Source organism: Argopecten irradians, chromosome 16 (genome assembly GCF_041381155.1).
Source record: "Argopecten irradians isolate NY chromosome 16, Ai_NY, whole genome shotgun sequence".
NCBI lineage: Eukaryota > Metazoa > Mollusca > Bivalvia > Pectinida > Pectinidae > Argopecten > Argopecten irradians.
Window position 1 is genome coordinate 9,854,650 of NC_091149.1, and position 20,104 is coordinate 9,874,753.

The window sequence follows — 20,104 nt, forward strand, 5'->3', positions numbered from 1 at the left end:
GTGACCAAGACGTGAGGGACTATTCGGGAAATGTCAGAAACATTAACCAGATGGCCGCTGCATTAAAGATAACGAATATTTACAAAAATATTCCATTCAATTAAGAGAGGGAACTTGTTTTAAACGTGACAGTCTTCTGTATTTCTTATTTATCTTCTTTATAAATGTAAAATGTGCATTATATCGTCAATAAAACCAAGAAAGGGATTGATCAAATAAACGTCATCAGTCTTCCGGAACGCATGGGTATATGTACATTGTAGAAAATGTTTTTGCGTTTTCTTTAAGTTTTGATATTCTTGTGATTATTGAAAGTTTTTTTTAATGATATAGTTACTTTAAAAAAATGGGTTGGGTGACATTATTAGTCATGTTTTTATCCGGGATTGGCTTGTAAGCATAGCAACGGGACACTGTAAGCTTTGGGTAATATATATTGCGAACCACGCGTCAAAGTAAACGCAACGCAACTTACCTGCAGGGGATGAAATATACACTGCTATCAGTGTGTATATCTAGATAGAAGATATTACTCACGAGGGATGATGAATCGGTTAGTATTCGTTCATGGTGTGTATTACAATCTCCTCCTGGCAAAACAACAATTTCAAAGATGAGCACAATGAATTTCAAACAATACACATGTACTTTATTTCTACGGAATGAATTCATATAGATAGTTATCAGATTCCAGATGTGCTCACCGGAGTAAACATTTAAGACAGAAGAGATTTCAGATTCTCACACAACAAAATTATTTTAAACACATTTGATTGTTTATTAAACAAGTGGAGTGTGGTTTTAATTATCATTTGTTATATTGTATACCATACATTTACTTACGATTTTTAACTGTTGTACTAATTTACAAATGCACGATTGTGAGATTCCTTCAAGCTATTTCGAGTTGATAAAACATTTTCTGAACAGCAAGCATTGAATTTTAGTCAACTTGACTCCGCATTCAGACAGCACAACCAGAATTGGAAGTCATGTTATCGCTTGTCTAAGAAATCATACGAATAGAAATATCATCAAATTGACGCAATGAGAGTTTTATTTATACGTCTGAGTGTCTATACCATGGCTTATAATGTGTGACCAGGTACAATTTATTAAGAGTTTGTTGCAGTTATTTCAATGCGACTTGCTCTAGTCAGGTATTTTTATCGTTAAAAAACACGGTGATATGGCGGCACCTTGCCTAACAACGGTAGTATTCCGAATGTGTATAATGCTCTCTCATTATGCGCCACCTTATGTCTAACTAATTGTTCGAATCCATTGTTTTGAATTCATTTGAGATGTGTTTGTAAAGATAATACTAAGTAAGTACCAGAAAAATGAGGGTCGCCAACGAACCGTAAAATGCATATGTCTTCACCGAAAGACATCTACAATTGTTGGGCAGAATAATTTTTGTTCAAGTAAATTTTGTGTTTCTAACATTCAATAAAAGTTAACAGGAGAAGCTACAAAGTAAAATATAACACGGTAATTTAAACTGAATTAAGTTGTACTCAAAATACAATTTACAATCTTTCTCCAAGAAATACTGATAAAACAACATAGAAACTGAAATATTCTATTCTAATCAGTTCTATACAATATACATTGCATCCTCACGTGGAATCTTGATAAAGTACCATTCCCTCTCACATTTAAAACACCGGTATATATACCTTACATATGTAAAAACATATAAAACGTCGTTCGTTATCGTTTTTATCTACAGGTAAGTAACGTCCCCGGGAATATAAAGTCTAGCCTCTGTTACTGATATATAGACAGTAAGATTCCCCTCGGGTAAACAAGTGTTATATATACTCCGAATTTCTCGCTTTTCTGATCTTATCAGCGTTTAATTCGCTACATTTATAGTGCGTTTTAAACTTTCGTAAATGTGTGTCTAGAATTCCTGAATCTGGCAGACGTAGCTAAGTGCATAACAAGATGACACATAGGTGATAAACACAAATACTGTAACAGTTAAAGGCATTTTCCTTGAAATATTCCAAATTTGATCCATTTAGCGTAATCACAAACGTTCAATTATACCAAAGAAAGGCAGGCAGAGAAAAATCTTCCCTACCGTTTTGCTGATCTAGCATATTTTTGCGTTCTAAAATTTTAGCGGTTCATTCAACCAAAATAGATCGACAAAATAACGTACGTATTGAAACATTTATTCACAAAATCGGAGGGCAGTTGAATCATACAATGAAATAATTTTCTGCCTCGCTAATCTGACCTTCACGTGTGTCCCCTCGGGGATGGGAGGTCCAGAGACAGACGTAGATATAGGTCATGGGTGAGTCGTCACGTGTCGTGTATAAATGGCCCATCACTGACCACGGTGATAAATGACCACTACCGTGTAGGTGTGTCTCGCGGACAGGTGCGAAACTTTAAGGTGCAACAATAGTTTAAGTACCGTTGATAAATGGGGCTATCTTCTAGAGTAGTACTGTGCAACATTCTGAATGTAGGCCCCGATTTCTCGGAATAAAAACCTTTTCTGATGAATCTTATAAATAATTAAATAACTTTTGATTTAAGTCTGTTTTTGTCTTACAGAAAAAGTAGTTTGCTTTTAGAAATCATGGCCAGGTCATCGCATATAGCCTATCACACGTATATAAAAGGTATTTTACCATGTTGACTATAACTTCATGACACTAATTATACGAGTTTGCTGGTAAATAAACATCGTCTGATTAAGTTATATTATTTTTGTGAAATAACTTTCAACAGTTTCTTGACGAAAACATCGCGTATTTTTCATTTGTAAGCTAATCAATCAAACCTTTATTCAGAAAAACCTTTATTCAGAAAAGGTATTTAACGAATTTGTTTAATATTTTCACTGTTTCATAAAAATATCTTTCATAATTTAATTAAGATATATATCTGCAGTCGTAAATGAATAATAAACAAAAATTCAGTATAACAATCTATAGTAGTTTTCCATTGATACCTTAATTAATTCATTATCATTTGCTCTTTATACTAAAATTAATTGGTTTCATAAAATATAACATAAACGGTTTCATTTTCCATCCATCTTCCACTAAGATCTGTTTTGGCGGAGACACTTATCTGTTATGCTTAAGTATCTCTATGAAATACTAAGTGGACTGTACTTTGTGTACTTGAGAAAATTACAGTCTTACTTGTGCCATACTCGCCGGAAGGGTGGTGGTTCTAAATCGAGCGATCCTATTTGTACTAAGTCAATGTAAGGTGACCCGGCTGTGTTTGGTCAATCGAGAACGCCCAATATCAAGGAACAATATTTATTTTCTTGACAGTATTCGCGTGAACGTATACCATATTATTTACTGTGGTTTAGATGTAGTTCTATTGCATAACTGCCTTTCCCGTACAAATGAAATAGGTCGACAGTGTTTATTTGAACATTTCGTATTATGTTTACAAAAATGACAATGGTGTGGAAGTTTCCATATTGTTGTATGTTGACGAGGTATTGATGACGTAGGCCTATTTCAATAGTATACTCTATTTTGGTTTGTGTCATCATCACTATCAGATCTTCGTTGATAATAAAGTGACTCAATATAGATTTGACGGAGATCTGGATGGCGGTCGTTGGGATTGATTTTCTTTAAACTTGTTGAAAAAACATTTCAGTTTTTCAGAATTCTGAAAATTGTCTTTCCATATATAAATACATAAATAGATAAATTAAAAAATATATCTTCATATGCATATGGTTTCATGTTAGGGCTGTGGTTTGATATTTTTGTGACAAACGCTTCTGCTATGATTGGAGGGATGGGGATGGTTTGATTGTTTTAAGTTACATAAGTCCCCCCCCCCCTGTTATTAACAGGTGTTAACCCCCACCCCAACCAGCATCCCCTCCTCCTCCTTTCTTAACCTAGGTCAGGGACTGCCATGGGGTTAATTACAGTTTAATATCTATCCCATTGCATCCCCTCCCCGTCCAGGTTATAAAGATGCGAAGGAGTAAATCTGGTCCCCGTCCAGGTTATAAAGATGCGAAGGAGTAAATCTGGTAACATTGTTATATGTAAACAAAACAGCATAGCTGCCTCGCACTCCATGATGGCGAATTTGATAATATTGTACCATCGTATGTTCGCAAGTGTGTGTAGAAGGGGAATGTGGTATAGACAAGACTAATACTGGATAGGAAGTTCTATTTTTGTCCTAGGCCAATACCGTACACACCTTGTCTAACAGTGAATCACCCCAGCACGTATCTGGCACGCGCGTCTGTTATCATGGCACGTGGGGCTCACAATGGGGGGACCGATAAAGAGAAGTTTACTTTTGGTTAAATTCAGTTATTGGAGCGTTGACCGATTCGGTTTTATTTTGTTGATTAATAGCAGTCTGAGGTCATCAAACTCTAAAATTAAGCGTTTTTATTGAACATTGAATCTAAAGATTCACATTGAGGCTGTTAAACACTTCATAAAATAAAAGAATATTAATTTTAATACTAATGGAACCATAATGAAAATATTAACATTATTTTCCGATTCAAATGTACATTCATAAGAGCCTTATTGAGACACTTGTGTATATGTTTTAGCTGACTATGTTAAATCAATCATACCAATGACATTATCAGAATGGTTAGGGCATCTCCGACCTGTAATATCATCTTAAAGATTGCAATTGTCCAAAGAGACAGAGACGTAGACGAGAAACATTTAACCCCCCCCCCCCCCCCCCCACCCCCGCCCGTAAAAAAGTTTGTGTTTTGACTTTGGATTTTCTTTGTAGATAGTATCGATAAGACATGATGGTAACTGTACCAACGTATGGAAGGGATGTAACTCTAATTAAGACACCATCAGAACTGTTCCGTGTATTGTGCTAACATTAATTTGTCGCTATTACGACAACGTGTAAATTGTGGGGTTACCAGGAAACAAAATATAAATGCGAAATTTGTGGTACAATATTATCACACATTGCATTATTATATAGTAAAATTTCTTTCTTTATCAAAAAATATTTATAAACAGAATACTCTCATTATGATCTTCTGTTACACTGTATCTAATATATACTAGAATCACTGATAAAACTTCATATATGGCTATCCTGCATATAAATTTACATACAAAATTCTGAAAACCCGAAATTACTTACATGTAAGCATTGCGCTAGTGTGCATTGTGATGGTTTATCGTAGCCGTACATGTAAAAGGAATTCCATATTATTGGATTAAGAAATAATTATCATTGAATACGAAAATGAAATTATTATTGTCTTTGTGTCTTTTAGCCCCAGTAACGTCACAAGGCGGAAGTCGAATTATCCAGCAAGGTGGAAGTGTGTCGACGCGACAAAGGAATACCAACACCATCCGGTTCATGGGAGATGGAGCCTACGTCCATTACAACTTCAGCGTCTTTACCGGCATGCACCCCCAGATGGTCGAATACACGGAGAACGAAACTTTCTCTCTTCAGTTCATCACGGAGGCTGCGAACGGGCTTATATGGCTCGACCATCGCGGCGATCAGAGCCTTTACCTGGCGGTCAGGGTGAGTTATCTCCCTTTCTATTATCTCCCCTTAACAAATTCTCTCTTATATTTTGTCCATTGGGTTTTATTGACGTTTTTTCTTTAAATTATTTTAATTTTAATATTTATGTTGTCGACAGTATTTTCTTGCATTCTGGCGTTATTTTGTTAATGATAATTGGAGTTTATTTTATCACTAATAGTGATGATTTGACCGCAATGTTTCGTCAACTAAATGTGCCAGTAAGTGCTTAAACAGAAGCTTTTGTGTTTACCTTGTTCCCCTTTACAGATTTGCTTTACCCACTTAAGTTGATTTCTTTAATTACGTGATATCCTATTTTAGAAAAATTATCAAATATTTGAATTACTTATTTAAACATTAATGTTTATCTGTAAAAAAAATCAACTTTTGCAATTTGATATATCATTACTGTAATACGGTTTTTTTAAACTGTATCTTTTAAGCCTGACAAGAAAACTGTTAGTTTTCGTGTTGTCCATAAAAGAGAAACGATAGTGAAAGCCCTTTGTAACTCAATCAATGTTTACAACAGAACGTCCAATTCCATGGCGGTAAAGAATGTATCGTAAGTTACGTTTCCGTGTACCGGAAGCGGAAACACAAGGCATGCGCATGGCAAAACAAATGGTAAAAATGCAAATACTTGAGTAAAAGAACATTTGGTTAATTTTTAAAGAAAAAAATGGTGAGGGACGAAAATAATCACGATATATCTTTCAAACAGAACGAATCGTTTCCCGGGAAAACATGTGTTGTAAGTACTGTTAAGATATGAATGCTGCTGATAAATTCAACAAAGATACGATTTGTGGTGAAGGATTACAAATATATATATAGGAATGACTTTACAGTGGCATGAACGGTAAAGAAAGGTCAACCTGAATATGTTATGATCTTCTGACCTTTGACTTCTCAATATAAAGGTCACAATACTTGTCGACCTTTGAACTCTATTTTACATAATATTCCATATATACGATTGGTTCGTTTGCCCCCATAATACTATTTACTCCTTTTGCAGATATCCGCGAAGAAAATAACACGGGACAAATTTACAGGACATTTCAAAATGTATTTGAAAAATTGTACATTTGACTTGATTTGTGTGTGTTTTTTCTTGGTTTTTTAATACATAAAAAAGAAACTGTACAAGAAGTATTAACATTATTCATTTTAATCTGTCCTGAAAATCTGAAAATGTCCAGATATATAAAACCCAATTTTGCTCTCGATTGCGATGCATTTGAGTTAATATTAGCGGCATGCTATCGGATTTACGGAAGGCTATTTATGGCGTAGATTTGGGATGTTTGAGGGATGCAAATGGAGGTTCATATGTCAACCATGTTGGGATTAAATTGACTTTAAACAATTCACAACAAAACGAAAGTAAAAAGTTCAAAGTTGTTTCCACATTTCGTAAAGGATTCTTAGATTTGGATTTTAATAAGTATGCAATCAATATGTAATGAGATAATACAATAAGTTTGCATGTTACATCGTTTTGTGCCAAGCAAATTAAAAAAGATAACTTAGATTTTTTTTAAATTACTTTATATATTATTGAATTATGTCGTTTTTGATATGTTTTTATCTACATCGATATGACGTTTCTTCTTGTGCAGAAATATAAGATCATTTTACGTATATTTCAGGACGGTTATCTAGTGTTCGGTTTAGATGAAGGCCTTGGTGCTGTCCGCGAGATCCGACTTCAGTCCCTCCGGGTCGGCGATATCAACGATTGGAATTGGCACACATTCAAAGCCACTAGATCTGGCCGTTATGTGAGTACCCTATAGGAAGATTGTGATACATTTTATCTTGTTTTCATTTTCATTGGTTTAAAAATTACGTTATTGGTACATAACGTTGCATTTGATTGGTTGATACAACAGCGTAATGATTTCTAAGAGAAAAAAATTGAAATTACTGGTAAAAGAAGATTAAATGGTAAGGATAAACTTGAATATATTGAAGATGTAACTGAGTGCTTATCTTCGTAAATTTTCAGGCTATGTTTTGGTGATTTTTGATGATGTATTGTCTGATTCAGTGACCATGGATACCACTAACACTTTCATAATCTCTGACTCTGTAACAGATCAAGTTCTACATCGACAACACACTGGTAGGGGAGACAACTACACGGCGGGAGATACAGTTCGTGGCCCGGGGCCAGGTATATCTTGGAGGCTCTCCCGACACCAGACTTCTTACCCAAGGGCAGATATCTTCCAGTTATGACGGAGCTCTGACGGTGGTAAGTAGATAACTCGATAACTCGAAATTTTCAAAAATCGTCAAACTGCGATAACTTGAAATAGGTAGACCCATTTGAATTTCGGTAGATACTTTAAAACTTCGATAACTCGATGTATGTATTATAATGTAAACTTTCATAACTCGAAGTCGGTATGATCAACGAATTATTGTTTTAATATATGGACAGGTGAATTTTTTTTCGGAACCAACAAAATAATTTGAGATAAATTGGGTCTCCGACAGATATCTTTTCGAGTTTACAATATGTGACTAAATATATCGTTGCTATTTCGACCGTTGGCCTAGTCAATCAAACATATTAAAGATGCCAATTCCATGTTTTAATCAAGAACATTTACGATAATTTGTGTTTCGGTGTGTTTTAGGTCGAGTATGAGAAGAAGATCTCACCTGTTCGTGTTGTCATAGTGAGCCTTCTTCAGTACATAGAATCAGGGAACCAGCACGGAACATTCGAGATCATCCGTCCTGGTGATCCCTGGCCAAGGACCACGCGGAGGCCCCCAGTAACACCGGCCCCCACCCCAAGACCAACACCCCGGCCCACACCGCGACCGACTCCAAGACCGACTCCCCGACCCACACAAAGACCAAGACCAAGTAGCTATAAACTCCTCGACGTCATTTCCATCCGATCAGCTTACTTGCACATTCCTGGATACGTTGACATGCGAAGTCAGGGATCAATTTCCTTCCGGTTTAGGACCTTTGAACCCAGAGGAGTGATTTTCTTTTCAGAGAGATTGAGCACACCATATTTCTGCGCCTTTGAGATTTTTGATGGCTACCTCTACATGGTATATAATTTCGGCCAAGGACCAATGCGACAAAAGGTGTCAGACCGCAAGTTGAATGAGGGTGGCTGGCACGAGATCCGTTTACAACTCCGTCAGAATGATGCAGTAATTTATGTTGATGGGCAGACAACCTCAGTGCAGATCGACCCGACCTCTCGCGACCAGATCTACCTTAACAGTGGCCTGTATGTTGGTGGTCTCCCCATTGACAGAACCTACCCCTGGTACATCTGGTCAAGGGTGGGATACAACGGTTGTTTTGATGACCTCATAATCAGACAATTCTGTAAGTTCTGATTCCAGTACTGTAATTTACATTTTAGGGTAGAGCATTTAGTCAGTTACTGGTTTACCGCCAATATGACACGGCTATTACTCGATGTTGTCTCGCAAACATATGTCAGTTTTCAGTTGTCACATACCGACCAAGTCGGTTTTTTTTCTCCTGGTACTCCGGAGTTCCGCCTCCTTTAAACTTGGCACGTCTTTAAATGGTCATTGCTATTAATAGGTCGATAAACCATCGAACAAACAAATTGTTTTACGAAATATTATTAAAATTGTTTATAAAAATTATACAGTTACTGCATTATTTGGGAAAATATATTCATGTCGATCTGTCTGGTCTCTAGCTCTTACTCGATACCTCGATCTGTATGTAGTTGGTTTGAATACTGATACTTCTAATTTATTAACCGCATAACTCTGGCACTTCTAAAATAACCTCTCTGTACAGTTTAATATATAATACTGTGAAACAAACGTTCATAGATTTTTTGTGTTTGATAGCTACCGACATGAGGGGCAGTGTGTCCATACCTAACAATGTGAACGTGCAGTCTGGCTGTACAATGCAGGGGAGATGTGACAGTTCCCGATGTACACACGGAACATGTTATAACAGGATGGACCAGTTCATCTGTAACTGTATCGCATCTGGCTACCAGGGACAACTTTGTGAACAACGTATGTATTTACAAAATGTTTCAAAATATTCTGGGATTTTTGTTTGTTTTGTATGTGGCATGTTCCAGTGATATAGCACTATAAAAAGGTCAAGAGTTAAACTATCACAAGGAGACACAGCACGAGTATACCGCTGTCTCCCAACACGCATACAGTTATTGACATATCACAGCATATGACGCATATGGAAGACCGCCCTTTATTGACCCTTGGTGATAATTGGAATTAAACCTTAACGAACAAACCAAACCAAACCAAATATTTGCTCTTGACCGCAGATATTAATTATGACGTAATTTGGTATTTTTTTACATATGCCGTTGTTGAATAACACATCCTTCAGTACTTACAGTACTTTGATTACCTTTACAGTTGCCGTTGTGGCCGGATTCCAGGGTACGAACTCCGTGTCTTACTATTATTCTACGACAAGAAAGACCCACACTAACGACATCGCCCTCCGGTTCAACACAATGTTTGAGGATGCCTTCCTTTTCCAGACCGCTTCTAAACGTCATCCAGAGTACATCAGAGGAGAGTTAAAGGGCGGTAAAATCAAAATCACGTTCTTCGTGAACGGACAGGAAAAGGTATATATATAATTTACTGCTGACGCAATGGCTTATGAGTAATCTTATTTTAGCGCATCAATCAAATTGTAATTTTTGTAATACGCTGTTTCCGGGAGACAATGTTCTATCGATTTATTTATGTAATTTTTAATACCAAGTTATTTCATGTCACATTTGAAACAAAATGACGGCATACCAATGGTTATTCAGGGACAGAATATTACAGATTATGACAGAAAATATGACAACTATCAAAAACACGTGGTGTTAAGCATACTATTTTAGTATACGTGAGTAAATTAATGTAGACACTACAGAAGGAACTCTCATGTAAGTAACGGCATCAAATGTCACCTATCAGTTTGAAATCAACGGTAACTTACGTCTCGCCCACAAGTTTTTTATAAATTTTTCCTACAATCAATAATGTGTAACACATAGATAATGTAGATTGGTTTTGGATTGTGTCACCTCGCTTGTCTCCCTTGCGGGATACTCAAAACACCTCGGATGTAACTGTTGTATATTTGTTTACATCCGAGGAGTTCCAAATGTTTTGCGGGAAGGTATTGATTATTCATTATCTTGTGAGCGAAACTCCCATCAATTCTCTGAAAAATTCGACGTTACGCTCGCAAAAACGTAACGTCACGATTGAATACCTATCCACAAGAGCAGAAAACTCTTGAGCATGCAAATGGGAAATACAATGTCTTTAATATGTTAACAGACGTTCACTACGGGATCCAATCTTAACGATAATGCCTGGCACGACCTCTACCTAAAGCGAAGAGCCAATCAGGTGGAACTTTGGGTGGATAATCAGCCGCACGAACTAGGTAAACCATACCATCATTTTCTTGTATCTAACTGGTAATTTTACTACCAAAACATGTTTTCCAGTATTTCACTTATAGTTATCAAACATCAAAGTGATAAATTTCATCCAATTGTTGTTGTGTTTGCAATGAACATTGTTTTCTTTTATCCAACTAGTAAATCTATTACCAATACACGCTTTCTATTACACCTTACCGTTATCATATATCAAAGTTTTTGTGGTTTGTTGTTGTTATTGTTGTTGTTATTGTTGTTGTTGTTGTTTATTACTGATATAAGATACTAATTGTAATCACCTATAACTGGACTGTTGAATACAAATATACGGTAGATTTTGGTTACAATTCTGTAAAGATTGGTATAACATTTTGTATTGGTTTTGTAGGAACATTGGAGGGAGAAGATTTCTTCATTAACATTGGCGAGATAAATTTCGGAGCCAGCACCTCAGCCGCTACCCAATCACCAAACTATATAGGCTACCTTCAGAATGTTTATTTCGATGACGTCGACTTGTTCGCCAAGCTTTACCAACAGCCAGACCTGAACGTGATCTGGTATACCGACATTGGTGTGGGCCAGACTCCGCCCATTCCTATTTATAACCCAGTCACGATCACGTCACGTGAGGCGTACATGATGCTGACACCTCTCCCCAAGGTCGGGAACCTTCACATTACATTCAAATTCCGTACAAGTCAGCCTGATGGCGTCATTCTTTTTAATAAGGGACGACAGGGTAAATTCATTGCTGTAGAATTGGTCGGAGGGTATTTAGTATTTGCTTTCAACAATGGCTACAGGACCAGCACGAACAGAATCAATAAGAAAATCGATGATAACGAATGGCACACATTCGAAGTCAGGGAAGTCAGACAGAGCAATGGAAACAGGGTGTATCAGGCGAGAGTTGACGATGTTCTCCGAACTATCCCGATTGCTGGCACTGACGACCTTGAACTCTCTGGACATAACCTTTACCTCGGCGGATTGTCGGAGAACATGTTCAACCTGAACGCCTTTGTGAAGTCCACTCTCTCGTCCACCACCGGATTCATGGGCTGCCTAGCGTCTGTGCATTTGAATACGGGAACTCCGGATTTCCAGAAATATGCCAGCAGTGCTATTCTGCTGGATACTTGTCAAGGTATGGACGAAAATGATCTGAAATAGTTTGTCGACTCTGTTGTTACTTGCAATCCATGATATAATCATGCTAAACATAATTTTAGGATTTATTTTGGATAATAACATTAACGAGAAAAGTGTTAATATAAAACTACTGTAAACCAACTTTCTTTCGCAGGTACTAAATTTCGCGATTTCCTTTTCAAACATTTTCGCGGAAATAAAGCTTTGCGGGTTTAAAATTGAATGGAGATATCTTTTAATTCAATGATGCAGGAGTTATCTAAGATATTGATTCGCGGAGATAGATTTCGCGAATTTACCTTGATCGGGAAATTCGCGAAAATAAATCGCCCGCGAAAGAAAGTTTTTTTACAGTTCTCAAAAAAGGTCCATCCACTTAAAAGTTTCTCTATTGAATAAAACAGGCATCTTGGTATACATGATACTGATAATGTGCATTTCAGATATCAACGGTGTTTGCCCGTCTGGTAGTAACCCTTGTCAGAACAATGGCGTGTGTACCCCAGGTATAACGACCTTCACCTGTAACTGTGACCTCACAGCGTACGCAGGGCCTAGATGTGAAGCTTGTGAGTATGATTTAGATCGGACTTCGTTGTGAAATAATTTTCGTTTGTTTTTTCTTCTGCGAAAATAGTTGGAATTAAACATATTACATTGCCAAAGATGCAGCAGGTCTGGGGACAGCTCATACCTGATATTCGATCTGTATAATACACATAACATTTCTCTTTGATAGATCCCCTTGGGTTATACATCGGTAAGAAGGGCCTTGACGGCATTGTTACCTATACTTATAAGAACACAATGAACTCCGACAAGGATAACATCGCTCTTGGCTTCATGACATACCGACCAGACGGCATCCTCTCCCGATTTGATAACCTGTATGGCACCGAGTACATCGAAATACGACTGGTATGTGTCAAGCACCTTCTATATAAAGTAGTTGATTTTTTTTGAAAACAACAACAATTATTATTTGAATAAATATTTGAATCATTGGAATTAGGAATCTTACGCTCATATTCAGATTATTTATGCAACAATGATATCCAAATATGTTTTTTTTAATTTTGCGATATTTACAAGATTTTTTTTCTTGCCTTAGTGTAGAATGAAAGATCTCATTTTAACACCTCTAAAGGAGAAAATCAAAACATGCTTGAAACTAAGTTAAATTAAATTGATATAACTTGTCTTCCTTTTTAATGTTTACAGGAGAATGGCTTTCTTGTGGCCGAATATGACACTGGAGATGGCGCACAGACCGTTGTCATCGACAACATCAAGTACAATGACGGTAACTACCACGTGGTCAACTTTTACAGAGATTCTGACGGCTCCAGATTTTACGTGGATGGCTATTCCAAAGACCTAACTCACTCTGGTAAGCCACTTGTTGCTCTGATGATTGACCACTGTTCTATCTGGCTCAAATCATACTAATTGACAAGTATAATGCAGTCAAACTTAAACAAAATGTCGATGTGTACAGAACTCCAGTAAGCACACTAGACCCAGCTCACGTAAGAGCTAATACTTTCTAAATAGTTATTTCACAAATGGAAAAAAGTGTGTTATTGTCTTGGCATATCATATTGAAATAAGGTGCTCTTATTTAATTATCCATATTTATGAAAATGATTTTCGTTTCTTTCATTTAAGAGAGGTGACCGTTGCGATGTTTTATTAAAGTATATTTTAAAATATTTTTATATACATCATTTAATGAATAATTTTCTTTCGTTAAAAAAGATAAATTGTCGTAACATTCGTATTCTATGTATTCAGATTAACCATTATTATTAATGATAATATTTGAACAGGTGCTCATTCCATCTTCGACAACCTACAGTATGTATACATTGGTGGAAGACAGGATTCCAACGGAGCCGTTATGAACGCCTATAACGGAATCATTGGAGGTAGGTTTCTCTTTTTTTATAGGATCTTCTTAATTCGTCCTCTAATGACCCCGTTAAAGTTTGCTCTAATTTGTCACAACTAAATGTATTCAAGGGTTTCTGTACTTTCAATACTTTGATGAAGGTTACATGACTGCACTATAACCGTAACCTGTTTACTTATTGCTCTCAGAACTTTGATAAAATTGTTTCAGGTTGGTACTATAGTCGTAACAGTTTTAACTCAATACTTTCAGTACTGTGATATTATTTAGAACAAAATTGTACCGGTTTATAAAATACTTTCAGGACTTTGATTACTATTTGTTACAGGATTGTACTATAACCGTAACCGGCTTGATTAAGAATTTTCAGTACGTTGATTTGTTATAGGGCTGTACTGATTTAAAACAGTACTTTCAGGACTTTGTTTATTATTTGTTGTAGGGCTGTACCGATTTAAATCAGTGCTTTCAGTACTTTGATTATTATTTGTAAGGACTGTGCCGATTTTAATCAGTACTTTCGGTACTTTCTGTACTTTGATTAATATTTGTTAAATATTGTACCGATTTAAATCAGTACTTTCAGTACTTTGATTATTATTTGTTACAGGACTCTACTATAACCGTAACCGGTTCATTGATTTGGCCCATGCTAACGACAACAATATAGAATGGAGTGGAGATCTGACCATGATAAAGGATGGACAGTATGTCCTGGTACCACCAATGTAAGTATATACAATCCATTCCACCCTGAAGATGATATTAAACTCTTCTAAGTTTCAGAATGGAACAGTTCATTATTACATATGAGAGGTGAATGTGTTGGACCATATTAGCAAACGCCAATTCTCCTACCCTCATGCCATTTTAAAGGAATACACGATTTCTGAATATTTATCATATTGGTTATAGATTGAATGTTAATGAGAATAAACCTGTCCAAGCCTTGGTATAATATCAATTCTTCTAAATTCGAGAATGGAACAGTTCACTAGGATATGTGTGGGGTGAATGTAATGGTTTCTATTTAGTTATTTTTAAAATCATCGAAAACATGTTCGTTTTTGTTTAAGTATTTATACCTTTAATATTAATATCACATTTCATTTTGTATTGATGATTTTTTTGTTCTCTTTTTGAAAACTTTATTTTTTCATTATTGAAATGAAACGGCTTGAATGTATCAATGTAAATATTATGACAATTTGTAACTTAAATTTAATTTCTTTGATTCTAGAAATTCATCATGAAAATATTAGTTTTTGTTTCTTGCTATAGATGGCTTGAATGTGTCACCTTTATTGTTTAGCAAATCTTCCTACTTCTGCTATTGCATGCTGAATCATTGCTGGAGGCATTTGGTATTGCTTTTTCACATGAATACTGTCATTTTATTCAACTAAGATTTAGAATATGTCATTGTGATCTTAAAGTGCAGAACACACTTAACTTTCCCTCAATATGATGAAATGCAAAATTATAAACGTAGACAGTTAGTTTTACTTATTGATTTTTTAAATGCATTTCTTCCCGTAGTTATGATATATGTTTGCTACAATGTAATCTGAGTTTCTGTATTTGCATATTACAGAGTTATCTGCTCTTGCGAGTAGGTATTGATTGTGACGCCATTTGTTTGCGAGCGTAACGTCATACTTTTCGGAGAAAACGACGTGAATTGCGCTCACAAAATAATGACGCAACAATTGGTACCTACTCTTAAGGGAGCTAACTCTGTAATACACAAAGACGGATTAGTTGTAATAACACAAACCCCAAATTTAAGTCATAACAAATATTTTGAAAACCACTTAATTTTTGCGAGATACACATTTTCGAGTAATTTCGCTAGAAAGCTTTGACTCAAATTCATATGTTTCGCGAATGAATGTACAAAACGTAAAATAAATGCACGGTTGTCAAAATCCTTAATTGTTAATTAAATTATTCGCGATTATGGTGCAAATGACTGGCACGAATTATCGTATTTACGAATATGATGAATATTACAATGTCATGAAATGAATACGCGATTTTGTTTAACGTCACGATGTCGAGAATTGTTGTATATGCGAATATATTGCACATTATGATGACCCGCAAATGTTGAACATTACGATTACACGAATATAATGAAAATTACGATGACGCAAAATGTTGTTATACGCTATATAGTGGTTTTCGCTAACGATAAGTGTCGGATAACTACTGGTTTGACATTCAAAATGGAAGAGCAGTGTGTTTATGATAGCGGATTTAGCAACAACATACTGCTTTTATAAGATGTCAAACCGTTTACTGTTTTGATTCCAGCGTATTAACTACCCCCAGGTAACGTAGATTTGACCTTGACCTCTGTCAGATACACATCACAGACCCGTAATGTCAGTAGCCCTGGATTGCAGAGAATTTGTTACAGATACTGTGCTATTCCTTGAGTTGTTGCTTTGTTGCTTTCTTATAACAATTTCAGGGGGTTACGATCACTTACGACCACTACACACCTAAAACAAATCAAAGTTAAATTTCAATTACGTTCAAAAATCTGTTTTTTCTAAGCCGCTCTCGAACTATTAAAACAATTATTCGCAATTCGATAACATTTTTAAGTCCTGTCAAAATGTTATTTGTTTAACTTTATATTACTGTAAACCAACTTTTGTGGCGACTTAAAGCGTTCTAACGACTTTCCCACCGCAACTAGATTTCGCAATTTAAACTCATTTGTTCCACTGCTACTTCAATTAAAAGATTTTTGCGATGACTAATTTTCGCTATTTCATGCCCCTTGGATTATACGACAACTAATCCCTCGCGAAAATAAGTTGGTTTGCAGTATAATATTAATGGGAATCTTATCTAAAATGACCAGTCATTTCCACGGAATAGCACGGTATACTGGATTTGTATATAATACAGAGAAATATATAAGACGTGTCATCTATATATCATGTGTTTGTGCTTCACCCACGGTGCTTTATTCTGTATTTGCATATTACAAAGTTATCTGCCCTTGCAGGTAGGTATTGGTTGTGACGTCACATGCTTGCTAACTTAACGTCATATCACCAAGAGAAAACGACGCGAATTTTACTCACAAAAAATGACGTCACAATGGATACATACTCGAAGGGGAGGTAACTCTGTAATATGCAAAGTAGGAATATTAGTCTGTCATCGACTGGATGTCATGTTCGTCTTTGTTGGAACACGTTCATTTCATACATAATTTTTCGTTGTCGAGTTATTATTTATATCTTTCATCGATCAGTTTAACATGAGATTAATATCTTATTAAACTACTGAATACTTATTGTATATTGATTCTAATCGATGATCCTTGTAACAAATTAACGGATATTTACACCGGATTATTGTATATGGATTCTAATCGATGATCCTTGTAACAAATTAACGGATATTTACACCGGAACGTGTTTATCATATGTTTCCTCATTGACTCTCATTTATACACAACAATCCATTTTAATGTCCTCTGAAACGTTTGTAGTTTGAACTTGTCCAATACCAACGTGTAGCTAAATTGGTGTTCGGTTCTCAGCTAAATCTGCCCCCCTGGCCTAGGCACTCCAGTCTTAAGAAATGACAGTTTTGGCTCCAGGTTAGCTCTCAGCATATAGTTTACCTGTCGGTATGGTGTGGCCAGGTGGGATGTGCAGCTTGATGTCTTTGGCAGTGTGATTCAGTGAGGCGATCAGCAAAAAGTTTACTAGTTGACATTATAAGTGTGGTCAGGTGGAATGTGCATTTTGGTGTCCATGAGTCAGTCAGATAGCAATGGGCAAAAGTTTCTTCATTTATCACAAGGAGACACTACAAATATATACCGCAGTCTACCAAAACATACATCTCATATCGGAGAGAGCATCTGTAAATGATCCTGACTGTCAATATGACGTTAAGCATACTCAACCAACCGACCAACTAAGCTGGTTGTTAAAAGGTCTCGGCTTCAAAGGTTGCTCTGGTCACTGCTTTGTCTACACATCTATTGAGAACTTACAAACTATTGGACATTGGTGGTAAAGAATAAAAAAACAAGGAATTTTGGGTTTATTTCTTTATGTACGAGTTATTTCTTTTTGTACGAGTTAGCTCAATTAGCAAGATATCTTATTTTAGCTTAAGGGAGTTTGTGTGACAAAGACGCTTCGTTCTTTTCCTAGTCGTTCTATGCTTCAGTCTTACTGCTATTTACCCGGGACCGTTCCTCATCTTGTTTGCATGTTCAAAAGTGTGGTCATGTACGCGTGCATTACACTTCATTTTACCAGAATTTGTTTTTACTTTGTTTCAGTCTACATTATTTTTTATTACATTACTTTTATCAATTCACATTCACATGCATGAAGCTTACGTTGTAAATCTGTTGTAAATTATTTCTAGTTCTAGAGTCTTGTCACCTTGTCGTATAGTTGAATCTAGAAATTGTAGTTACGTTTTATTTCATTGAGTCTTTTAGTTTATATAGAACCTTATTGTTTGACAACGATTCTGACGTAGTGATTATCTGGTCATCCCTAATTATAACACATATACACCCGATAAATACCATTGGTACACTCCCTTAAGCAATTATCAATCGATATCCATTTCATTTTAAGGAAAAGGGCACATTAACTTATTTGCACTGTTGATTTAATTGTATCTACGATATAGATATGATTATTTTATTTTATTTGCAGTGTTATCACGCCTCCCCCACGCACACCAGTCCCCCCACTCGATGGGAACATAATTATCCCTCCTGATATCGGTGGCGGTGGTGTCGTTGGTCCTGGATTCGGCGGTGCCGGAGGTCCTGGTGGTGGCGGTGGTGATATGGTTGGTATTGGTTCCGGTCCCGGCGCCATAACAGGCGGAGGCGGTTCCCTGACCAACTTGGTACCAGGAAGTGGAGGTGGACCAACTGCATTAGGACAGACAGCAGGAGGCGGTGGAGCGGCAGGAGTTCCATTGGCCGCTGCTGGAGGAGGCGGGGCTCGTGCAGGCGCACTTTTGGGAACAATTTTGGGAACGATGGCCTTCATGGCTAGTCTCTTGTGGGCGTTCTGGCAATGCAAGCCAGGAATGGTACCATGCTTTGGAGGCGGCGGTGGCGGAGGAGGAGGTGCTCCTTCAATGGCTATTTCGTCACCAACCCCAGCAACCAATTTACCTGTAGCTCAGGCGCTAGGCGGAGGCCCAGGTGGAGCGGCCCTGAGTGGTTCCGGAGCCGGAGGTGGTAGCAGTGCTGGAGCTGGTGGAGCCAAGGTAACAATTCTGAACGGATCAGCGAGTGGAGGTGGTGGAAGTGGAGGCGGTGGTGCAGGAAGCAATTCAGCCTTTTCTGCATATTATTCCTCATCTAATGCGACCGTTGCGTCTGGTGGTGCCGGCGGGGGTTCTGCTGCCGGTGCAGGAGCCGGACAGTATGATGCCACATTGAGAGCGACAGGTACGTTTTCCAACAAAGGTACATTGATAGGAACACCGAAAGCGTCACGTGCCTATTTAGGATCTTCATCAAGTGCAGGAGGTGCAGGCGGTGTAGGCGGTGGAAACTCTTCTTACACCTACTCCTCGACCACAACAAATGTGTACAACAGTAACGCTATGGGAGGTGGTGGCGGCGGTGGGGGTGGATCCGCCATGGACGCCATCGGCTACGGAGAATCTACAACGGCAGATTACGATATGGCACCTGGAATATCCGGCGGTTCTGCTAACTATCAGAGTAACACTATGTCTGGGGGAACCTTGTCCAAGGGATATTCCACTTCTACCATGTCATCTTCTTACAACTACCAGGTAAGATGCTGACAACATATTAAGATTTAATAAATATAGGATATACTTAAATTAAGTTTTTTCGTCAATGAATGACTTTCAGAAGAGTAGTCATATTCTAAGGTTCTGACCTTTGTTGTTAGAATAATAATGCAGTGATAGTACGTGTATACGATGTATGTGAAATGTTATAGATAAGTAATTCACCTTGACTTCTCTTTAATTTCTCAACG

General features: G+C 37.0%; 1 protein-coding gene across 3 annotated transcripts in view; it reads left to right on the plus strand.

Moving 5' to 3' along the window:
* LOC138310338 (uncharacterized) overlaps nt 1-20,104 on the plus strand; it is a 91,976-nt gene that overhangs the window by 67,355 nt on the left and 4,517 nt on the right. For 2 of the 3 annotated variants that reach the window (XM_069251516.1, XM_069251518.1), the window contains exons 11-25: nt 5,285-5,547; nt 7,209-7,340; nt 7,658-7,816; nt 8,205-8,922; nt 9,426-9,602; nt 9,975-10,192; nt 10,905-11,013; nt 11,400-12,161; nt 12,610-12,735; nt 12,906-13,084; nt 13,388-13,556; nt 13,996-14,094; nt 14,689-14,806; nt 16,395-16,412; nt 18,788-19,892. In XM_069251516.1, coding sequence (XP_069107617.1) covers nt 5,285-5,547; nt 7,209-7,340; nt 7,658-7,816; nt 8,205-8,922; nt 9,426-9,602; nt 9,975-10,192; nt 10,905-11,013; nt 11,400-12,161; nt 12,610-12,735; nt 12,906-13,084; nt 13,388-13,556; nt 13,996-14,094; nt 14,689-14,806; nt 16,395-16,412; nt 18,788-19,892 — 4,352 coding nt within the window. The remainder of the gene's footprint in view (nt 1-5,284; nt 5,548-7,208; nt 7,341-7,657; nt 7,817-8,204; nt 8,923-9,425; nt 9,603-9,974; nt 10,193-10,904; nt 11,014-11,399; nt 12,162-12,609; nt 12,736-12,905; nt 13,085-13,387; nt 13,557-13,995; nt 14,095-14,688; nt 14,807-16,394; nt 16,413-18,787; nt 19,893-20,104) is intronic. The other variant, XM_069251517.1, reaches the window with a different exon arrangement.